The sequence below is a fragment of the Indicator indicator genome, chromosome 31 (assembly GCF_027791375.1).
Source record: "Indicator indicator isolate 239-I01 chromosome 31, UM_Iind_1.1, whole genome shotgun sequence".
Classification (NCBI taxonomy): Eukaryota; Metazoa; Chordata; class Aves; order Piciformes; family Indicatoridae; genus Indicator; species Indicator indicator.
Genome location: NC_072040.1, coordinates 1,087,255 through 1,105,874, shown reverse-complemented (window position 1 = coordinate 1,105,874; position 18,620 = coordinate 1,087,255). Strand labels below are relative to the sequence as shown.

Sequence of the window (18,620 nt, the reverse complement as noted above, 5' to 3'; positions counted from 1 at the left end):
TAGCCTTGAGGGATATATCTAAAGGGCACAGAGTTTCCACTCAAAATGTAAGATTAGATTATGTATACGTATTTGTTGTGACTTGGCAGGTATCCCAGTGCCCCAGGACTTAAAACATACACTTTGCTATACTCCATGCAAGCTCCACTGCATGTTTCAAAAGATGCTCTAGAGAAATGGGAGACTGCTGTTAAGGAGTGCACAGAAGTGCTTCCCTCTAGATCTGATACAACGCAGGAATTCTGATTACTGCTCTGTCTAGTCCTGTGTTTTGTCTTGGTATTAGCTGCTATCAGATGCTTCCAGGGGTGCTGTAACCATAAGATACAGAGGGGGGAAATCCTCTCTTATTTAACTCTCTGCTGGTTTGGATTTTGTCCTGAAGAAAAAACAAACAAACAAACAAACAAAAGCATTGATGTTATTTTCTCTGAAGCCCTCTTGGTATCATCATTCTGGATCAGAGGCATCCCTGCCCATGGCAGGGGGTTGGAGTGGATGATCTCTGAGGTCCCTTCCAACCTAAGCCATTCAACCTGTGTGATTCTTGTCTGTCTGACTGTATCCTTACGCAATAAAGTCTACAGGCTAATACCTTGCTGTTAAAAAAAAAAAGTATTGGTGTTTCTTAGTTGAATATTGGGTACTCTGTGGTTTCATTGAATGTTTCTTGCTGTCATAAGAGCAGTTTAAACCATCTGAGCAAGTTGCCCTACTGCTGATTATTTTAATAGCTTTATCGTGTTGTCACGTTTAATAAAAAACACTAAAAAACACAGCCCCAAACTTCAGGTGCTGCAGATACGCAGGACGGAACCAGCTGTAGTTTCTGAAATTCTGTTTGGTATGGCACTTTTCCTTATAAGGTCCAATGACCAATTGTTTTGCTTATTTAGAAGGAAAAAATTCCATGAGAACTGTTACTGAAAATGACTAACTTGGCATTAGGGATCTGTCGCTCTTACAGCATTTGATGCAATACTGAAGTTAATTAAGATAGCTGAGCTATCCAGTTAGCCACTCACTGCTTCAGCTGCTCATCTGTGGCACATTTAGTACATTTGCTTGTCAATTGCTAATGGTATCTGTAAATAAATACTGTCTTCTGTAAATAAAGATCAACCTGTGTAGCTGGATCAAGCTCCAGCACTTGATCCGTGGTGATGTGAGGGCTTTAGCTGAAAGGATTCCTCAGCTTTGCCATGAGAGCAGCAAAAGCTTTGAAGGAGGAGCCTGGTGCTGTGACTGATGGATGGTGGAGGATCTGGAAGAGCAGAGTGGTTAGGGCTGCATGTTAGAAACTGTGGGATGGTTGGGTCAGGTAGCAAGAGAAGGACATGCTTGACAGAGGTGGGCTGGGTTCAGTCACCTGGGTTTGTTTCTTGGTTGATGACAATGCACTAGCTGGTATGCAGGAGTTATGGTGTGCTTTGGCTCAAAATTGCAGAGGGGTACATGAGAGAGATGGGACTAGGACTTAGATCTGAAATGTATGTCCACCTGACCCATTCTTTTTGCCATTTCAGTGGCTTAGGGAAGATACGCTTGAAAATAGTCACTACTGCCACTCAAACCCATTTGTGTTATCTGTTAGTCTCTCAAAGGCAAAGGATGAGGAATAATGTGGGGATTTTTTGACCTTCTGCATGATAGTCTTGTATGTTGGGGAAAAAAAAAAAGATAAACAGAAACTGCATGCAAAATGTACTGCATTTTCTTTTTTTTTTCCTTCTCTTTTGCTTTTCTGAGTATGGAAACATAAGATTCACTCAAGCAGATAATAGGTAGAATTGTTCCTTTGTGAACCTTAAAATGGAGGTAGTGAGAAAGAATGTCTAGGCTGTTGATCACTGGGAAATAATTAACAAAACCAATTTACTGTGGCTCAGTCCACAGGAGGATGGTACCTTGAGCACACTCTTCCAGCATCATGTGTCTGTGCTGGACTTAATGTCAGAAAGGACTGCTTGCCGTTGTAAGTGCACTAAATGCTTGTGGGAGTGAGGTGGCTTCCGCTTGGAAGGTTTCTTCAGGTCAGTGACTTGTGGTGTGCTGGAGTTCATATTTGTGCCCACCTGGTTCAGGACACATGTCCTCATGTCCTTCTTTACTCCAGGATCGTCCTGACTGGAGGTGAATGCTCCATACGTGTTGGCAGGTAGCCAAGAGTTCTGCTGTTTGTGGCTGGGGGTTGTAAGCAAGTTGATTGTAACAATTGATTAGTCTTAGAGAGTCTGCCAAGGCTCTGGTGGCCTCCAGTTCAGGTGTGTCTGGCCCTACTCAGATAGAAATCGTTGCAGGATGGACAGATACAGGTCACTGCCCACATAAAGGAAAGCGAGAGAGCACACCTGGACCTGGCCTCGGGGATGAATCAGCACAAAGGACCACAAGGGACATAGCGGAAGACAAAGAAACCCACCAGGACTGTTGATCAGTGCCCTCCTGCGTGGCCTGGGCCGTGGTTTGGCGAATGACTTTGCCTCTGAATCCAGGAGCCGTTTGGTTTTCCCTCCCGGATGGTGCACAGTGCCCCAGCAGAGGCAACCGGGTCAAAACCCAGCAGATAAAGGTCAGTAGCCTCACCTATGCTAGAGTGTCCAGCTGGGCTTGGGCCTGCTGCAAGCACTGTGACTCATCAGACGTGAACAATACCCAAGAAACGGCTACAGGATCCTGCAGAGGCTGGAGGAGGAAACCGATCCAGTAAGTATTGCATGCCCATTGCACAATAACCTCACAGGAGGCTTTAAACTCCTTCTTCTGCAGAGGAGCTCTCTTGCTCAGGTGGCAGCCTTCTCCTTGGCATCTAACTTAGCTGTCCTCAAACCTAGATCAGACTATTGGTTGATTTATGCTGTGGACTCCTTACCCACACAGACGCACTGTCACTCACTGACCACCTCCAAACTTCTGCACTCCAGCTGCTGTCCCTACATCCCTCTGTTTCTCTTAGCCTCTTACCCAGAGTGACAACCTTTACTCTTCGTGTCCCCTGCCCCAAAATTTTGCATGTCAAATCCAGTAAATTCTGTTCTGACTTCACTCAGCTACCCTTGTCTAGTTACCAGTCCTGCTGTACTGAAGGACCTCTCCGAAACTTTACTGTATCAGCTCCCTCCTTCCCGTCTGTCTTCTGCACCTTGTTCTCTCTGCTCTCTACCATCTGTGTGAAAGATCCATCCCATGAGGAGTGGCATCAAGTCATCTTCACTGCCCAAGTCTTTGCAGCTCTATCCCGTAGTTGCCTTGCCCTATTTGGGAAGCCAGGAGATCTCTAGAGGCAGAGAGGTGACCCTGCTCTTGGTGCTAATGTCACAACAGAGCACTCAGCGTGATCCCTGCCTGCCTTGGGGAGCCCTGGGACTGTGGGGAAGGCACAAAGCAGCCCAGGCCAGGAGTTGGGTCTGTGCAGTGGTTCATCTCCACGCTCCCTGGAGCTCAGCTCCTTTGTGTGGCTGTGGCAGCGGCAGAGGGTTTGAAGGCTGGAGGGAGCTGAGTGTTTAAGGGGTGCTCAGAGGATGGATGGTGTTGTGTGGGACTCTTTCCTCCTGCTGCTGCCTACATCCTGCCCGTGCTACCTGTCCTTCAGGCTAACAAGCGCTGGGTTGCCTTCCTCCCAGACAAGCGTCATCTGTCACCTCGGTGCTGCTGGCTCAGGGCTTGGTAGTTTCTGACTCCACAGAGCTCTTGCTCACCCTGTCAGAAGCTTTTTTATTCATATTCGATCTCTTGCTTCCCTCCCTGTAACGGCATCCTCTCATCACTCTCACTTTAAAGCTTTAATGATGCATTTCTTTGCTGTGCCAAGTCCCAAACACGAGCTGCACTCTTCTGCCTCCTCTCTCAGCTGGTTTGATGCCTGGTTTGCTCCTGGCCTTCTCCAGCTTTGGTTATGCTGCCCCCCTGCTCCAGACCTCAGTCATGCTCCGAGCGTTTGTAAATCCTGCCGCAGCCTCAGATCCAACGCTGCGCTGTCACCCAGCTCCAGCAGCCTGCTCAGGCTTTGCTGCTCAGGGGGAAGTACACCAGGAGTTTGCAACTGGGGCGCTCTTCTGAAGCTTTTCTTTAGCGTTGTGACTATGTAACAACTGCTCCAGAACCTTCTGAGCTTTGCAGTCTGTGTTATAGAAATTTGTAGGAGACATGAAAAGAGTAGGGGGAGGAAGGTTTAACACAAACATTGCAGGTTAAAAAAGTGAAGGGGTTTGAGGTTGGGGGTTGATTTCCCCCCCTCCCACCCCCCTTTTTGGTGTGTTCTGGGTTGGTTGGTTTGTTTTTCTTTGGTTTTTTGGATTGTTGGTTGTTTTGTTTTGTTGTTGTTGCGGTTTTTTTGTTGTGGGGTTTTTGTGTGTGTGGTTTTTCTGTTTTTTTTTGTTTGGTTGGTTTGTTTTGGTTGGGTGTTTGGGGGGGGGGGTTTGGTTGGTTTTATGTTTCTTTTCCTTTAAGAAAATGCTCCTTTAGGACTCCTGGGTGAAGCCTGTTGATAGGCAGCCTTGCAGTGTATGACCACTTTGTCTTTCTAATGAGACCCTTAAATCTCCCAGGCATTTGCCAGGGGGTAATATCCTTCAGCATAAGGACAGAGAGTTGCACATGTGTGCAGTTCCAAATGTCATTCCTACTGTTGTTTCTTGTGTTTTATTTTCCTTTTAAAAACCAACAAAAGCAGAGCCCTTTATTACTCAAATGCCTGTGCAAAAGTGTCTGACCATTTCAAGTTTGGAAACAATAGCAACCAACTTACCCCATTACGTATGTCCCAGAAAAACCTACGACAGCATGTGGAGTATGTGGAAGTAATTTGGAAGGCATCTTGCACTTTTGAAAGGAACAAGGTGAAGAGAAAAGTTAGGGGTGGGGGAGGGAAATTGACTGTGCTCATGAGGGAAGAAGCTAGTTAGCATTAAAATAGAGTCTGGAATGAGTGGGGTGAGTAGTAACCTCTTTATTTCTTTCTGATTTCTCTTAGCACATAAAAAAGCTGCAGCCCATATGAAGAAGGGAGAGTTATTAGCTAAAAGATAGCCATCAGATTTCAGAAGATAAACGAAAGGTGGATCTGAACCTTGAAATTGTCAGCTCAGCTCAGCAGGAGGTTGCAAAGGCAGAGTGGTGAAAGGAGGGTTTCCTGCAGCACTCCCAGAAGATTGCAATGGATTATGCGATTCTGGAAGGGGACAAGAAACAGGCAATGCCAAGGTGCTGAACGTAAACAGTTGTAAACAAAACACTGCTCGAGCACTTTACCTCCAACACCCTGCAAAATGTAGAAGATGTTCCATACTGAGACCAGTGTGCCAGTTGAGCTCATTAGAAATGTTTCCTGACAGTGCTCAGGATCTGGTGTGCAGCCAGAGGAGCACCCCCTGCGTGACCTGCTTTGGTTTTTAAGGTCATCATTTTTCACTGCAAAAGTACCATCAGCTAAATAAGTAAATAAATCCATTTTTCTAAACACCTCTCTGAAAAATGGAGCACATGATGACTGTAAAACTCACCTCTTCACAAGTCTTTAAAAAATAAAATGGAACTAACCCATGCCTTTTTGGTTGCACATTTTTTGCTAACCTACAGCTGCTTTCCAACTCCGTGAAAGGAGCTCAAGCATCTTGGTGGAGAGCATTTTAGATGAGCACATTCTCCAGGACTCACAAAACCATCTGTTTCATGTGTCCATCTGCCCTCTAGGAGTTTTTTTTTTTTTTCCTGTAATGTGTACAAAACAGTGGTGCATCCCCTATAGTCATAAGACTATTCCATCTTTTTTGTCACCATCTTCTTTCCACCCTTCTGGAAGCCTGCCCCATTGGCAGTCTGCAGCTGTTTATCCCTTCACTTGATGTAGACTTGGAAATCAGGGCAGTAGAATCTACTAAGTTGCTTTAGTGAAAGGAGGAGAGCTCTTAAATGCTCTGGTTTCTTGGACTGTGGAGAACAAAAATTCCCTTGCAGGGCACAAGTCCTTCATCACAGACCACCTGTTGCTAGTGTTGGTGAATGCTTACTGTGATAAAGTGTGTCCAGCAGGACTGTGAAGGAATATGCCATTGAGCTGATAAAGCCTGTGTGTTTGGGAGGTGGAGCTGGGGTAGAGTAGGGCAACAGGTATGTGTGTCAGAACCTGCTGCTGTGCCAGCAGGGAAGCTGATCCCTCCAGAGCTGTCTGTGACCTCCTGCATGGTGACGCCATGTGGAGAAACCTCCTCATCCCTGTCAGCCTTCCTGACTTGATTGCCCTGCCAATAACAAGCTGATTATCTTGTGATTGAATGATAAAGTTGTTTGGTGACTACATCATTATGACATTTCATCAGGCTGGCAGGACCTCCCAGATTGGTTTTCTGTTGGTGCAGCTCCAAGGCGGAATCTGTGTGGACTTCTGGCAGGCTCTGCCTCTGCTGCCTGAAACTGAATCCAGTAGTTGCTGCCAGTTACCTGAATCCAAAACTCCAGGTGTCTGTTGTGGGTACTGCCTGGCTTCATCTCTCTCTGCTGTGTTCAGTTGTGTAGCTCTGAATCATGCATGACTGCTTTTAATCGTTAGCCTGGCATCAAATCTCAGAATTCTTACAGCTTCAGAGGTGCACCCCAAAATGTGCTGTGTGACAGGCTGAAGGGAGGTGGCACAAGGGCAGAGCTGTGTGCTTACCTCAGGAATGAGGCTCTCAGAGCAGAAGGGGCTACAAACAGGCTGTGAATCACTGCTCAGAGTAAGCTGCTTAGGTGCTGACACCACTGTGTAGACACAGCTGCACATCAGCAGAGATCCATTTGGTGTATGTACTGTGCAGGTTCTGAAAGGTCTGCTGAGCACTGCTTAGAAGAAGGATTTGCTTTGATGTTACCTCAAGTGTTTTGTGTCTTTAGTTGTCCTTGCCTGAGGCTTCTGTGTGTTAGTACATAAGGTCAGTGATACAGTCATCCAGTGTTGCAGCTGTAGCAGTAGTAGCAAAGGCCACTGAGACTAAACATGACACTTCTTAATGTAAAGTTGCAGTAATCTATGGAGTGTTTCCTTCTCAGGTAGAACAGCAGTTCCCCTCTGTAGGGTGTGTTGGAAGATCAGTGGCTGCTCAGAAATTGGGCACTCTCCTGTTGCCTGTCTTTTGGGGCTGGGATAAAAGGCAGAGACAGGTCAACCAGGATCAGCATTCCAATTGGAACAGCTCCAAGAAATCATATGAAAAGCCAGGGTTACAAGAGGCAGTGTCACAGCTTTTGCCCCCAGACAGTGTGATTCAGGGCAGGACTGGGCTTCTGCTGTGCTCTTTGGACTCATGTGTAGTTGCCACCTACACCTAGGACGTGGTGTATGTACTGGGGAAACTGTTCTAACACTCAGTCACTTTCTCTCATTCACAAGTTGTTTTTTTGTCCCATGTGTGAGCTTCCCGACCATCTAACCTGATCTCTTGAGAGAAATCTCCTGTGAAAGATCTTGTCCTAGGACAGTCACAGAATCCTAGCATGGTGGGAGTTGGAAGGGACCTCTGGAGATGATCTAGTCCAATCCCCCTGCTAAATCAGCATCACCCAGAGCAGGTTGCCCAGGTTCAATGGATTTTGCAATCAGGCTAGAGAAGGAGATTTCACAACCTCTCTGGACAGCCTGCTCCAGGGCTCCAGCACCCTTGGAGAAAAGAATCTTTTCCTTATGTTTAGGTGGAATTTTCTGTGTTCTATTTTGTGCCTATTGATCTTACGTCCTATCACTAGGTACCACTGAAAAGAGTCTGGCACCTTCATCCTGACACCCACCCCTCAGATATTTATAGACATTGGTCAGATCCCCTCTCAGCCTTCTCTTCTCCAGACTGAACAGCCCCAGGTCTCAGTCTGTCTTCATAGCAGAGGTGTTCAGGTCTCTTAATTAACATCCTCACAGTCACCAAAGTTTGCTTGCACAGAAGCAATCAGATTGTTCTTGGGGAAGGGGTGGTGGTGTGATTCCAAAATCCATGAAAGCACTTCTGCAGGTTTCAATGACAGTTATCAATGTTATTTGTATCACAGCCTCTCCAAAGGTTTTAGCAAAACATCTCTGCAGTGCCACAGAGGTTCATCAAAAGCCCATAAAGCCCACAATTGTCAGATGGGTTAACTCTAGGCAGCTCTTGTTTCCTTTAATTTAGTATATCATCAGGAATCCTTTGGAACACTCAGTAACCAAAACTGAGCTCTCAAGATTTAAAGTAGACCTAAGTAATTTGAAACATGAAAAGCCCACAAAGAGATTTTGGAGAGTATTGTGATATTTTTTTTTCCCCCTCTTTAAATTTCAGGCTATTAGGTCATGGTACAATAAACATTGGTAAGTTCATGTTCTACTTTTCCAGAAACTTAAGAAGAAAAAGGCAGGCAAAATATAATTTTTTTCCTATATTCTGCTAAGGTTATTTAATACTCTTCCTAATGTTGCATATCAGAAGAATGAGTTATTTTCTAAAGTTAAAAAACTGCCTGTCCAGATTTTATGACTGTAGCATGGCTTTCAAAAACTGATCTTAGGATCATGGGATAAACCAGGTTGTATTTAAATAGTCAAATCTATAGAAATACCTATTTTTGTAGGATGGTGACTGTCCCAGAGCATCCTAGGTTGTTGGTTTTTTGGTTTTTTCTTTTTTACTTTGAGCACTTCCTTTATGAATTAATGAAAGGTATGTTTAACGTGTATCTATCTATTTACTGCTCAGAGGAAATGGGTTTAATCATAGCATGGTTTGGGTTGGAAGGGACCTTAAAGATCATCCAGTTCCAACCCCCCTGCCATGGACAGGGACACCTTCCACCAGCCCAGGTTGCTCAAGGCTCATCCAACCTGGCCTTGAACACCTCCAGGGAAGGGACATCCACAGCCTCCCTGGGCAACCTCTTCCAGTGTCTCACCACCCTCACTAGAAAGAATTTCTTCCTAATTTCCAGTCTAAATCTGTCCTTTTCCAGCTTAAATCCATGCCCCCTCATCCTATCACAACAAGCCCTCCTAAAAAGGCCCTCCCTAGCTTTTTTTGTAGTGCATTTGTTCCCTTGCTCCCCATATTTCACACTAGCTTGAAAGGACCACAGCGGTGTTTCTGCTCAAATCAATTTCAGCAAATATCTGTTTAAAAAAAACACCCCAAACACCAAAGACTTTGTTAAAATGTTGAAATCAATGAAGCATCTCAATTCTTGCATTTTTCTACCTTCTCCATAATGCTCTTTACAGCCCAGTCACTGTTCTGCACACAGTAGAGACCAGTCCTGTGCTGTCACTAGCAGCAGACTGCAGTGGTTGCCTGGTTGTAGTTTCAGAGCTTGTGTTAATTCTTTGTGTTAGGCTGTTTTCCTGAGGGGCAAAGTCTTCTGTGTTGTTATCTCCAAGTCATTCTTTTGTTTACACCTGAGATTGTTGGATAGATATTTCCACTGTTTTGCCCACATCATTCCATTTTCCTGCAGCAGCTTCCATAGGCAGTTCTGCTGCATGCTTGGGTTTGGTTGTGTCCTCCTGCAGCCTGTCTTGCCATGCTGTGTACTCCAGGCTACAGCTTGAACCCATGGAGAAGGATTCCTCTGAACTCAGCTGCCTGCTGTAAGAAATCCTGAGGTTCAAGACAGGATAAATACAGCCTTGCATGTATTTAAAAAGCCCCCAAAATCTTTTACCCAAATGCTGATTTATTGTCAGAAAGCAAAGGATTTCTTTTTTTGTTTGCTCTTTTCACTTAATCCTGTCAAATGTAGCAAATATTGCCATTGTTCATACAAACTTACCCCCTTGGTGTGCAGGTTGTTAAGCTCTTTGCTTAGTAACAGCCCTGTAGAAGTTGAGATCCCAGCTGATTGTAGGTATAGCATTGCCCTCATCTGGTTCCACTGCTTTGTGCTTTTGCTGTGCTTAGAAGGTAATGAATGAGAGTACCTGACCTTCCTCTTTCATTCTCCTCAGCATTTTAACCACATCTGGTGTTTATCTTGCTTCAGTTTCCCCTGATACAGTCATCTTTCCATGCCTCTAATGGACTCTCTCTGAGGGCATCTGCTTTTTACTTGGATGAATTTAGATGTGTGGTGAGAACTGAGTAGCAGAACCATTTAAGAGGAAATGCTGAATACTGGTGAGAGGGAATTACAATGTTTTAAATAGAATTTGGGACAGGAAATAGTCTGTAAATAGCAATAGTGGAGGACTACATTTATGTGGCTGTCTGCAATATTACCTAGTTATTGTTGAGCTACGTTAGTAGAAACATCTTGATAGTGAAGTTCTTTCCTGCTGTGGCAGTGGAAGGTGTTGAGAGAGGCCTCGCATGGTAACTGATCTATAAGGCTATGGTGGGTTGAAAGTTCCCCAAAATTGTGGTAGTTTTAAGCTGTATCTTTAAAATGTTCCACAAAGGGTCTTTTTGAGATGGGGAGTGAGGAGCCATCAGCATTTGCTCTCTGAAACAAGGTGATTTGGGGACTTCCAAAAGTGAGGGTTGTGTCCCCTCTCACACTCTTTAGTTAGCTCTCAGGTTTTCTTCAGGTAGCAGAGCTGTTTCTACCTCCTGCCTGTGTGTCAAAGCCCCAGATAAATGCTGCTCAGCTGTCAGAAGCTCAGCTGGTTGCTCTGAGGCACTTTTGCCTTTGCTAGGTGTCCAAGGATGCTGGTTTGCTGACGTTCATGCTTACCAGCAGAGGAGGCTGGGGCTGTGCAAAGCCAAACTCGGTACCAAAAGAAGGAATTATTTTACTGGAGTGGCTTGCAAGTGGGAAGGGAAGGTGGTTTGTGTGGGGCTGGGGGGGAGGAAATGCTACATTGCTCCAGAGCTCCTGCCAAATGCCTTCAGCCTGTGGTGCCATGGCGGGGTATGTTCACCCTTACAGATCTGGAAGAGTTGGAGGGGATAAATCTCCTTGTTACACTTAGACACTATACCTGTGTCATCCAGGGGGCCTTCTAGCAAGAAAAAGAAGACATGCTGCAAATTTAGAGAGGGATGGTGGCAAGGAAAAGGGAGATAAAAGGGAAATTCCAGAAAAGCCCTCTGGATTTGCTCAGGCACACCAAGACTTGCCCTCTACTGGGATTTACCTGCAGCATGTACATCATTAAGAGGCTTTATTATTTATTTTTTCCTTAAATTAAGTATTTTCCTTTGCAGGTCACCTTTTAAGCTGCTATTTCCTGTATAATTAAACAGAATGAAGGCATTAGGTTCTAGTAAAGCTGGGCCTAATCCAGAAATCCTCTCTTATTCAGTCCTTTCTGAGTAAGAAACTCAAGGCCAAGCCCAGCACCTTACACGTTCCGCTGTTGTTTCTAAACGATCTGTGGTCTGTGGATTTTTCTTTGTATCATTTTTAACTTTATCAAAAACTCCTTTACCTTTTATCTAATTTTATCTCTTCATGTGTCACTGTCCAGTGTAGTGTTAGTTGAAATGATGTAAGTATCCTTGCCAACTGAAGTGCACAATTGCTGCTGGGAATGCAAGAACGATTGATCCCCTCCAGTTTGTCATTAACAGTCCATCATGTTCTGTGCATGGGTTGGATCTATCCCTTTGAACTTTTCCTTTCCAATTTCTTTCCAATCCCCAGTCTTGCCATGTCCCAGCCTCTCTGAGCATACTGGTTTCGCTGGAGTCTAGTCCATTCTTCCTTTTGTTTTTCAGACCAGTAAAAATGGGAAGTACTGGATTCTGGTTTCCTCCAAGAAGAGTCAGCGGAACTGGTTAAGACCAAAATCTGAGGACTTTAGTGGGCAAACATCAGGTGTGCATTGAACAGAGGCTGCTTTTAATCCTTCTTTAAGTATATGCTTCTTTAAAAGTAGTAGTATAAATTGAGCTTTTGTGTAATGTGTTTGTTATATTTGATACTGCATATAATCATTCATCCTGCAGTTGTGAAAGCACCAGTAAGAATGAGGATTTTAAGTGATAATGTGTTGAGGCACAAACAGGCAATATTACTCATAAAATTCTTTCAGCTGGTCTTTGGAAAGTGTAATATTTGAGGATCAGTGGTTTTTAAAGTTTAATCTCCATTGCTCAGTCTATATGTCCACAAGAAAAGAAAAGAAAAAGAAAAGTGGTTATTTGCTAATCAGAGATCAATACAAAAGTTCTTAATTGCCTCATTTGTTAGAAATGGTACTGAGGGGATAGTGCATACTTATTTCTTAATAAAACACTGTCATTGTCAAAGATTGGATCCACACAATATTTGTTCTAATGATGCAATCTGAAGGACACTTAAAGGCAGTTCAAAGTCAGCTTAATTATTTTTGATCAGAGAGGAACAAAAGCTGAATTCTTCATCTGTGTGAATGTTCTGAGTTTCTTCTGGTACAGTAGCTAGGTTAGCTGAAGTTTTGGAGATGACAGTAATGTCCTATTGGCCCATAAATAGGATGACCTCCAGCCTGAGGTGTGATCTTTGTGTTGAGTAAAGGAGTGAGAAGGTGTCAGTGTTGTTAATTTAACAGTTAAGCCTCCTATGCTGTTCCACAAGCACTGCTTTGGGCTTCACATCAGACTCTGCTTATCATCCTTCTGCATGGCCTAACGTGCTGCATCTCCCCAGCCTGACGCATGTCCTGTACCTCCCCACCTGCTCCCAGCATTGCCAGCTCATCCCTGTCCCTGTGTCCTTAGCTATTCCCAGTGGCTTGGCAGTGCTTCCTGTCACCCCATCCTAGTCCTGCCTGTTGTCCTGCCAGCAGTGCCTGCTTCCCTTGCCACCATCTGGGCACCGAGGCCACTTGCTGTTGAGCTCTGGCCCCAGCATGGTCACATTAACCACACTCTAACCCTTGCAGCAGGCTGTGGAGGCAGGTAGCTCCCCTGCTCTTTGCTGCTAATGCTGTCCTGTTTTGGGCTAGGTGTGGATTTGGCACGGAGGGCAGAGGAATCTTGTCCCACTCTTACCCATTGAGACTGCAGTGAGGGCCATGACTGCTGGCTGTGCATGGAGGGTCTCATACAGGTCCCTGTGGTATAGATCATGCTCTAAGTGTAGATCAGGTTGGAGGTTTTTTTTTTCCTCCCCCTGAACTTCATTTGACAGGAGAGATTAGGCTAAAGCAGGATTTCATTCTTTATTCAGGCCAATATGGTCTTCATTTACTTCCATTGTGGAAAATTATTGCTCCCAAGTCTCCAAACAACTGTTCCCTTTTTTTTTTCTCACTTACGAACTAGATAGTTGATTTAGGAGACAGGAAATAAAATGAAGCTGATACTTTGAAGACCTGTGTGTTGTTCCCACTCATGGAACTGATGTCTCCAGGCTTTGTCCTGTGAGTGGGAATGAGTCCAAGTCCAAATCTGAACTCCTAAGTCCTTAAAGAAACTCTTTTCTGTTGATGGGCATCTTCAGAGAGCTTAGCAGTTCCACACAACTTTCAGGGGAGTAAAGGTGGCTTTACAAAACTCCTTGCCTAAAGAAGGTAGCCCAGTTCAACCTGCCATTCAAGGACTTCAGGGTTGAAAGCCAGCAGATGTCTGTCTTGGTGTGCCACTGCTTCTCTCCTCTTGTAAAGACAAGGGAGATGTTCTGGGGAGGAGGGAGGAAGAGGCATAGCCAAAGACATACTCTTTGTGCACATTTCAAATGGAGATTTCAGCCTGAAGATTTCATAAAAGCCAAACATTCCATAGGTGCATCCCCCTCCCTGCCCCTGCTGCCCTGCACTGAGCAGAACACAGACCTTCCTTCCTTCTCTGTGTCTTCCAGGGCCACACTGGGGCTCGTGCAGTTTTGGCCCAGCACACCTGGGCACTGCTCTCCCCTCTGGAGCGAGCGCTTGGCTCCCCCCATCTCTGCTCAGCCTCAGGGGTGCAGAGAGGAGAGCTGAGCCCTGCAGCCATCCAGCCTCCCCTCACTGCCAGTGGGGACGAGTCCCTTTGGATTAGCGAGGGGGTGGTGTTAGATGGGGGAGCAGCTGCAGCCTGGTGCTGCCTGCCCTGCTCCCAGCCACCCAGCTCCACCTGTCCCAGCAGCTGCTGGCTTCCCCTGCCCCACTGCTGGGGGCTGCGGGGGCAGCCGGCCACTGAGCCCTGGCCTCGGTGCTGCCCAGCCCAGCCCAGCCACCTCTTGAGTGACTGCCCCAGCAGAGGCTGGAGTGGAGAGCAGCTGTGACGACAGGGTAAGGGTTTGGTGTGCTGCTTTTGAGGGAGAAAGGCCACGTTTTGGGGTTTTTGGGCCCTGCCAAATGCTTGTGTTGAGTGCCAGCCTCCTGCCCTCCTCCTCCTTGCCCCTGCCTGCTGCAGACCTCTCACTCAAGCCCTCCTGCAACATGTAGCGCTGACTTTTGGTATCTCTAGTAGCAACTGCTCTGCTGATGAGACAAAGCTGTCAGCTACCCCTGACAAAGGAAGGCTGTTGAGTGCCCTGTAATGGCAGGCACCCAGTTGCTGCTAGATGTTACCGGATGATGAATTTAAAGCTGTTCTGTCACAAGTCAGACATGAGCATCAGGCACCTTCTTTAGCTGAAAGCCTCTGGTTTAGCTCACAGGTTGCAAGGCCCCAGCAGGGCTAAGAGCCTCCATCCTGACGTAGCCAAAATCTGACATCTTACAGCCCCAACCTCTTGCAGGATAGGATGAGGAGGGTGGGAATCTCCAGCACTGGGTTGATAAAAGCCTGATCTATTTAATATAGCCCCAGGATTTCTGTCCTTAACATATCAAGTCTCTGTTAGCAGAGGGTAAGTTAACAGGATTTCAGCTGGTATTGGCAATCGTTGTGTACATTTTATTAGAGGAGATGTGCAGGAACCACAGCGTGGAGGTACAGGCAGGAACATGAGCTTTGCCCCCCCCCTACCCCAAGGCTGCCAGCATGGGCACTGCCACTTCTCACACAGGATTTCAAACGTTTTGAGGCTTCCAGGTTTTCACTTTGCTAACCCTGAGTGCGTGTGTGTGTGTGTGTCTGTGCAAACACCACAGGTGGGGATTGAGTTCCTTTGAAATCCGAAGCTGCCAAAGCTGTCTGGGTAGGTCAGCCCTTTGCCTGCTGCCTCCCATAACCTGAGAGAAAGTGTTCTCCATCAGTGCTTGAGGGGAAGGTTGTGAGGTGTGATTTCAGGGCATATGTGGATCTGTTCATCCTGAGCAATGCGTTTTAAAAGAGTTGCAGCAAAACGGTGTAAAGAAACCTGCAGGTATTACATTAGACCAGCTGAACCTAATTTTATTTTTAAGTTTTATTCAGAAGCATCACATAGCAAGTAAAACTTCAAATTCTAAGTTTAGTTACAAACTAGTTGTTTCTTATTTTTTTTTTCCAGTCCCCTTTTGCTTTCTTTTACGACCACATGAAACTTGAGAAGCCATCTAAAGCTAAATCATTTAGTGGAGTTGGGCAATTCCCAAGTGTCCAACAAGAAGGCCTGGTTTAGGCTGCGATGGCCACTGTCATTCCTGGTGATTTGTCAGAAGTAAGAGATACCCAGAAAGTCCCTTCAGGGAAACGTAAGCGTGGTGAAACCAAACCAAGAAAAAACTTCCCTTGCCAACTGTGTGACAAGGCCTTTAACAGTGTTGAGAAATTAAAGGTTCACTCATACTCTCACACAGGAGAGAGGCCCTACAAGTGCACACAACAAGACTGCACCAAGGCCTTTGTTTCTAAGTACAAATTACTAAGGTATTAAACTCTATTTATCTTTCAGATTCTATTATCTATTTTATGTTGGCCGTGTTAAGCCGTGTAAAAGTATATATTTGTGTACGCCTTCAGCCGATTGCAGAGAGGATGTGTTAATTAAAGTAGCCAATGGATTGTTTCTAGTATTTCTAAATTACCTAAGTTTGCAAGCTAATAATGTCTTTTGATTTTGTTTCTTCATTTGTTTTCTGCTTTTTGTTTTCTGTTCGTTTGTTTGTTGTTTTGTTTCGTTTCTTACTTTTAATGAGCGTAGAGTTTTCATTTGTGTAAGGAATTATCACGAGAGAGAGAGAGAGAAAGAGGAAAAAAAAAGTATGGACTGAAAATTTTTTTGGCTATGGACTTTTACACGAGTACTTTCATACTTGCCCATATTACCCCTGTTACAGTAGCTAAAACCCACCCAAAGCTAAAGTGTGGAGTTAAGAGACATGGCTCGCGGTTGGCTACATTTAAATTTGTCAAACTGTCTTTGTAGTGTCGTGCTTTCAGTTTAAAAACCAAAAAAGGTTGTGTTGCAAAGCAGCCCTTAGTGTAGTGTTTAGCTGCCATTAAAAACCAGAGAGCTATGAGCACGTGTGTCTTTTGGTCAAAATAATTACTTACAGAATATATCTGTGTTTAAAGGCATATGGCTACTCACTCTCCTGAGAAAACCCACAAGTGTAATTATTGTGAGAAAATGTTTCACCGCAAAGACCACCTAAAGAATCACCTACACACACACAATCCCAACAAAGAGGCCTTTAAGTGTGAAGAATGTGGCAAGAACTACAACACCAAGCTGGGGTTCAAACGGCACCTGGCTTTGCATGCTGCGACGAGCGGTGACCTCACCTGTAAGGTATGTTTGCAGACTTTTGAAAGCACGGGAGTGCTGCTGGAGCACCTGAAGACGCACGCAGGCAAGTCGTCGGGTGGAGTGAAGGAGAAGAAGCACCAGTGTGAACACTGTGACCGTCGGTTCTACACCCGCAAGGATGTCCGCAGACACATGGTAGTGCACACTGGAAGAAAGGACTTCCTCTGTCAGTACTGTGCACAGAGATTCGGGCGGAAGGATCACCTCACGCGCCACATGAAGAAAAGTCACAACCAGGAACTTTTGAAGGTCAAAACAGAGCCAATGGACCTTCTAGATCCCTTTACCTGCAACGTTTCTGTGCCTATTAAGGATGAGCTGCTTCCGGTGATGTCTTTACCTTCCAGTGAACTGACATCAAAGCCATTTACAAACACTTTGCAATTAAATCTCTACAACACTCAGATTCAGTCCATGCAGAGTTCTGCATCTGCACACCAAATGGTTGCCACGTCGTTACCGTTGGGAATGCCTTGCCCCATAGACATGGAGTCTGTCCACCCTTCTCACCAGCTCTCGTTGAAATACCCACTCGGTACTACCTCATACGCAATTTCTATGCCTGAAAAAGAACAGCCATTGAAAGGGGAAATCGAAAGTTACCTAATGGAGTTGCAAAGTGGTATGCCTTCTTCATCCCAGGATTCTCAAGCATCTTCATCAAAACTAGGTCTGGATCCACAAGTAGGGCCACTAGATGATGGGTCTGGGGAGGTTTCCCTTTCCAAGGGCTCCGTTCCTATTAGTGAACCTCTGAACACCCCATCGTTGGACTTCTCTCAGCTCTTCAACTTCATCCCCGTTAACGGCCCTCCCTACAACCCTTCTGTGTCGGTGGGAAACCTCGGAATGAGTTACACGCAAGAGGAGGCACATTCTTCTATGACTCAGCTTCCACCACAAACCCAGGATCCACAAGATCCTAGCAATAGTATAGGTCTTGGGTCTCTGCACTCGTTGTCAGCAGCTTTCACAAGCAGTCTAAGCACAACCACCACCCTACCACGATTTCATCAAGCTTTCCAATAGGATGTACAAAGCTGGCTTGTTGCTGTCTATTTGTAGAAATGCCTTAGGTGACCATTTTTAACTTAGTGCCTACAAGAAGACATTATGAATTCTCTGCTTTTGTACAGTACCAATCTCATGAAGCCAGTAAGAAATCTAAATTAACTTTTTAAAAAATGTTTTGAAAGTGTTTTTATTCTCAGCTGTGTTTACTTTGTTGGTTGTTTGGTTTTGGGGGGGTTTGGTTGGGGTTTTTGTTTGATTTTTTGTTTTTTGTTTTTCAAAGTCTCATTGTGTTGTTTTCATTTCTTCACTGCCAAATGACACATTTAAAATGTTCAGTAGAAAGTTATCCCCAGCAGAACTCTCAACACTGAACCCTTTCTGTTTTGTTTTAAAACCTTTTCAGCCACACCAGCTATTCTGTTTGGGTGGTGTCAGTGGAAGAGCTGCCACTTTCACCTCTGGAAGTCCATTCCCACCCATACCACAGACTCACAGAATTGTCAGGGTTGGAAGGGACCTCAAGGATCATCTGGTTTCAACTCCCCTACCATGGGCAGGGACACTTTCCACTAGATTAGGTTGTCCAGAGCCACATCCAGCCTAGATGTGGAACTCTCTGCAAAGAATCCAGTATGACAGATCATAGAATCACAAAATGCTTTAGGTCAGAAAGGACCTTTCAAGGCTGTCTAGTCCAACCCCACACACAAAAATGAGCAGGGACTAGATCAGGTTAAAGATTCATGAAGATCGGGGGAAAAGAAGATCCTTTAGTCCATTTCCTACCAAATCCTCTTCCCAAATGGTGACACTTCTGATCTATTCTATGATGACAAATTGAAATTTTATAAATACAATGTAAGAATTCAGATTTTTCTGAAACCTCTGTGTGTGTATATATGGAAACCCATATCTACACATGTACATGGAGCATTTTGACTTGTATTGAAGTCACTATAAAAGGTGTTAAGAATGTTGCCACTTGCTGGCTTAAATTTTTTTGTTTTGTGGGTAACAGAGGGAAAAAAAAAGAATAAATTTAGTTTAATTCTTTCAAACCATGGCTGAACAGAATTTTAACAGAGAATCTC

The 18,620-nt window shown here is 45.0% G+C and overlaps 1 protein-coding gene across 1 annotated transcript; it reads left to right on the top strand.

Moving 5' to 3' along the window:
- The first annotated feature begins 15,390 nt into the window (after nucleotides 1-15,390).
- PLAG1 (PLAG1 zinc finger) lies at nucleotides 15,391-17,544 on the top strand. Its single transcript, XM_054394754.1, has 2 exons — nucleotides 15,391-15,632; nucleotides 16,281-17,544. Exons 1-2 carry the CDS (start codon nucleotides 15,391-15,393, stop codon nucleotides 17,542-17,544), a joined length of 1,506 nt encoding a protein of 501 aa, XP_054250729.1.
- Nucleotides 17,545-18,620: the final 1,076 nt, after the last annotated feature.